The following is a 2510-nucleotide window of genomic DNA, read 5'->3' on the forward strand; positions in this document are numbered from 1 at the left end:
ACTTGTTGGAAACTATACTAGAAATTTGGTTGTGTTGAACCATTTGGCCTGTCTCTTTGTTTTTCTAAATTGTCTTATGACTCTTTAAAAACAACCATTGCGCATGGAATGATCATGCCACTGCTTGCAGTCAGAACTATGAAATGTGCTTTTCATGTACATGCACTGCTAGTTATTATGCTCAGACACAAAATTACATTTACTAGTCATTTTTTTCCCAAAAATTGTGTCATGTTAGCGCTCCACGCCCATATTTAAATTTGATGGTGCTTGTCTGAAAAAGAGGAAGGATAAAGAAGGGTCATGAAAGAAAGCTTAGTTGATGCAAAGCTCAAGACCTGCCATCTAGTTTTGTGTGATTTTCCAGAATTTTGATTTGCTACATGTGTCAGTTGTAGTTTGTATTTAATTTCTGTGGATTGTTACTCATGCTCATGATGGATGGGGCATTCTAAATAAGATTGAGGTCTGCAAGTTTTTTTTAATATTGTCCTTTTTGTTATTCCTGTAGGTTCTTAAAATTTTTAGTTAAGTACTTTCTGAGCCTTCATGTCCCTATTTTTTGCATTTTCCACTGGCTTATTCACATGTTTGTGCCTACTGTTACTAACAGAGTCCACTGGGAAGAATGGAGGCAATGGGCTTTGGGGTTGCTTTGCTTGGAAAAGGGTGGATGGTGGGTATAAATTCATAGGAAATCAGAGAAGGGTGGGCAAGAGAGCTTATATAACGAAGTTTAACTAGGGGATAGGAACTCTGGATATTTCAAATTTGCTCGCTAAATCTCTGTGAGGAGTAGGAGCATCATTAAGTCTATAGAATTAATTGAGTAATTTGAAATTGATTGGACTTTGATAATTATTTGATACTTAATGGATCAGTAAGAGCGGTATTAAATAACAGTTAACACCACCCGCACGTACGACCTCACAGGAACAAACCTTTTATACTTTTATAAAGCTTGGGAGGCTTCGTCATTTTTTAGAGTTTCTGCTGCTAGCTTTTCAGGTCAATTCTTAGTAATAGAAAACTAGTTGAATGGTCATCGTTCAACGATCCGATCCAGTTAGGGTTAATGAAATTTTGTACCTCATTTATTTTATATATATATTTTTATTTTTTATTTCTCTTGAATCTAATTTTATGGTTATTTATATATTTTGAAAGGTCATTTGACTATTTGTAGAAAGAAAATTTATTTCTAGCTAATGCTTAATATAACTTCATTAAGAAGTGTTTCTCATGGTGATTGCTTCTGTATGTAGCATCTTTATGTGTATGGTGTGCTGATCTTTGAAGCCATGGCTACCTTCGTCAGTCAAGTCTCTGTGCTATCCCTCATCGCCATTTTCGGTGCGGCCACAACCGCCATGGTAGGATTAATCTCCTTTCCAATAAAATTCACAAAGTTTTCTATTTCATCCTGATTAGACGACTCTCACCCCAAGATTTGTATTTGTTCTTCTATTCTTAGCTTGTTCGATTGCTGCTGCAGAAGCAGAATGTTACAAGTACAAAGATCCAAAGCAGACATTTTCTCGCGGTTGGGAGTTCAGAAGGAGAAGACGTTGTGAACTCATCTCCCGCATCAAAGATCTTCTCCGGTCGGCCATCATGGTTAAATACTCGAGGGAATCCTCGAACCCAACCAAATCCGCCAAGGCTATGGGCAGGGACCTCAGGGTTCATTTCAAGAATACCAGGGAAACTGCTCATGCTCTCATAAAGTTACTTTTGGTTAAATCCAAACAGTATCTTGAAGATGTTATTTCCCACAAATAATCCATCCCCTTCAGGAGGTATTGCAGGGGTGTAGGGCGAACCGCCCAAGCCAAGGCTCGCCATTCAAATGGACAGGGTCGCTGGCTCGTTAAATCTGCAAGATTCATATTGGATTTGCTTAAAAATGCAGAGAGTAGTGCTGATGTTAAAGGCTTGGATGTGGATGCCCTCTATATCTCTCACATTCAGGTGAACCAAGCTTAGAAGCAGAGGCGCAGGACATACCGTGCTTGGAGATTTTTTTTTTTTGTATTTATTTTTAGATATTTTAAGTCTTTGTATTAGTCATTGAGAACTGCTTGTATTAATTTAATTCTATATATGTTGAAGCATCAATTTTGATATTGCTTATGTATTATTTAATCATAAAAAATAAATTTTTTAATTATATATTTTTTTAATCACTCCTACCCTTTAGCAGCGGTTTTAACACCTGCCAAAATTTGATGCTATAGCTTTCCTACAGCAGCGCTTCTAAACCGCTGCAATAGCATCCCTACAGCAGCACTTTTAAATCGCTGCTATATCATTTCAACAGCAGCATTTTCAAAACTGCTGCTAAAGCCTTACCAGCGAACGCAAATCCGACGGATGTGCAGCGGTTTTTAAACCACTGCTAATAATTTTGCAGCGGTTTAAACTGCTGCCATAGGTAAGAAAATGTGCTGCGAAAATCATATTTATTAGTAGTGGTGATACATTAACCCTATAGGTAAGTCTAACAAGGT

At 37.4% G+C, this 2510-nt stretch overlaps 1 protein-coding gene across 1 annotated transcript; it reads left to right on the forward strand.

Moving 5' to 3' along the window:
* Positions 1-589: 589 nt before the first annotated feature.
* LOC110109653 lies at positions 590-2089 on the forward strand. Its single transcript, XM_028694646.1, has 3 exons — positions 590-1065; positions 1266-1373; positions 1496-2089. The coding sequence occupies exons 1-3, from the start codon at positions 1039-1041 to the stop codon at positions 1724-1726; spliced, it is 366 nt and encodes a 121-aa protein (XP_028550479.1). The 5' UTR covers positions 590-1038; the 3' UTR covers positions 1727-2089.
* Positions 2090-2510: the final 421 nt, after the last annotated feature.

The sequence above is a fragment of the Dendrobium catenatum genome, unplaced genomic scaffold, assembly GCF_001605985.2.
Source record: "Dendrobium catenatum unplaced genomic scaffold, ASM160598v2 fragScaff_scaffold_529, whole genome shotgun sequence".
Taxonomy (NCBI): domain Eukaryota; kingdom Viridiplantae; phylum Streptophyta; class Magnoliopsida; order Asparagales; family Orchidaceae; genus Dendrobium; species Dendrobium catenatum.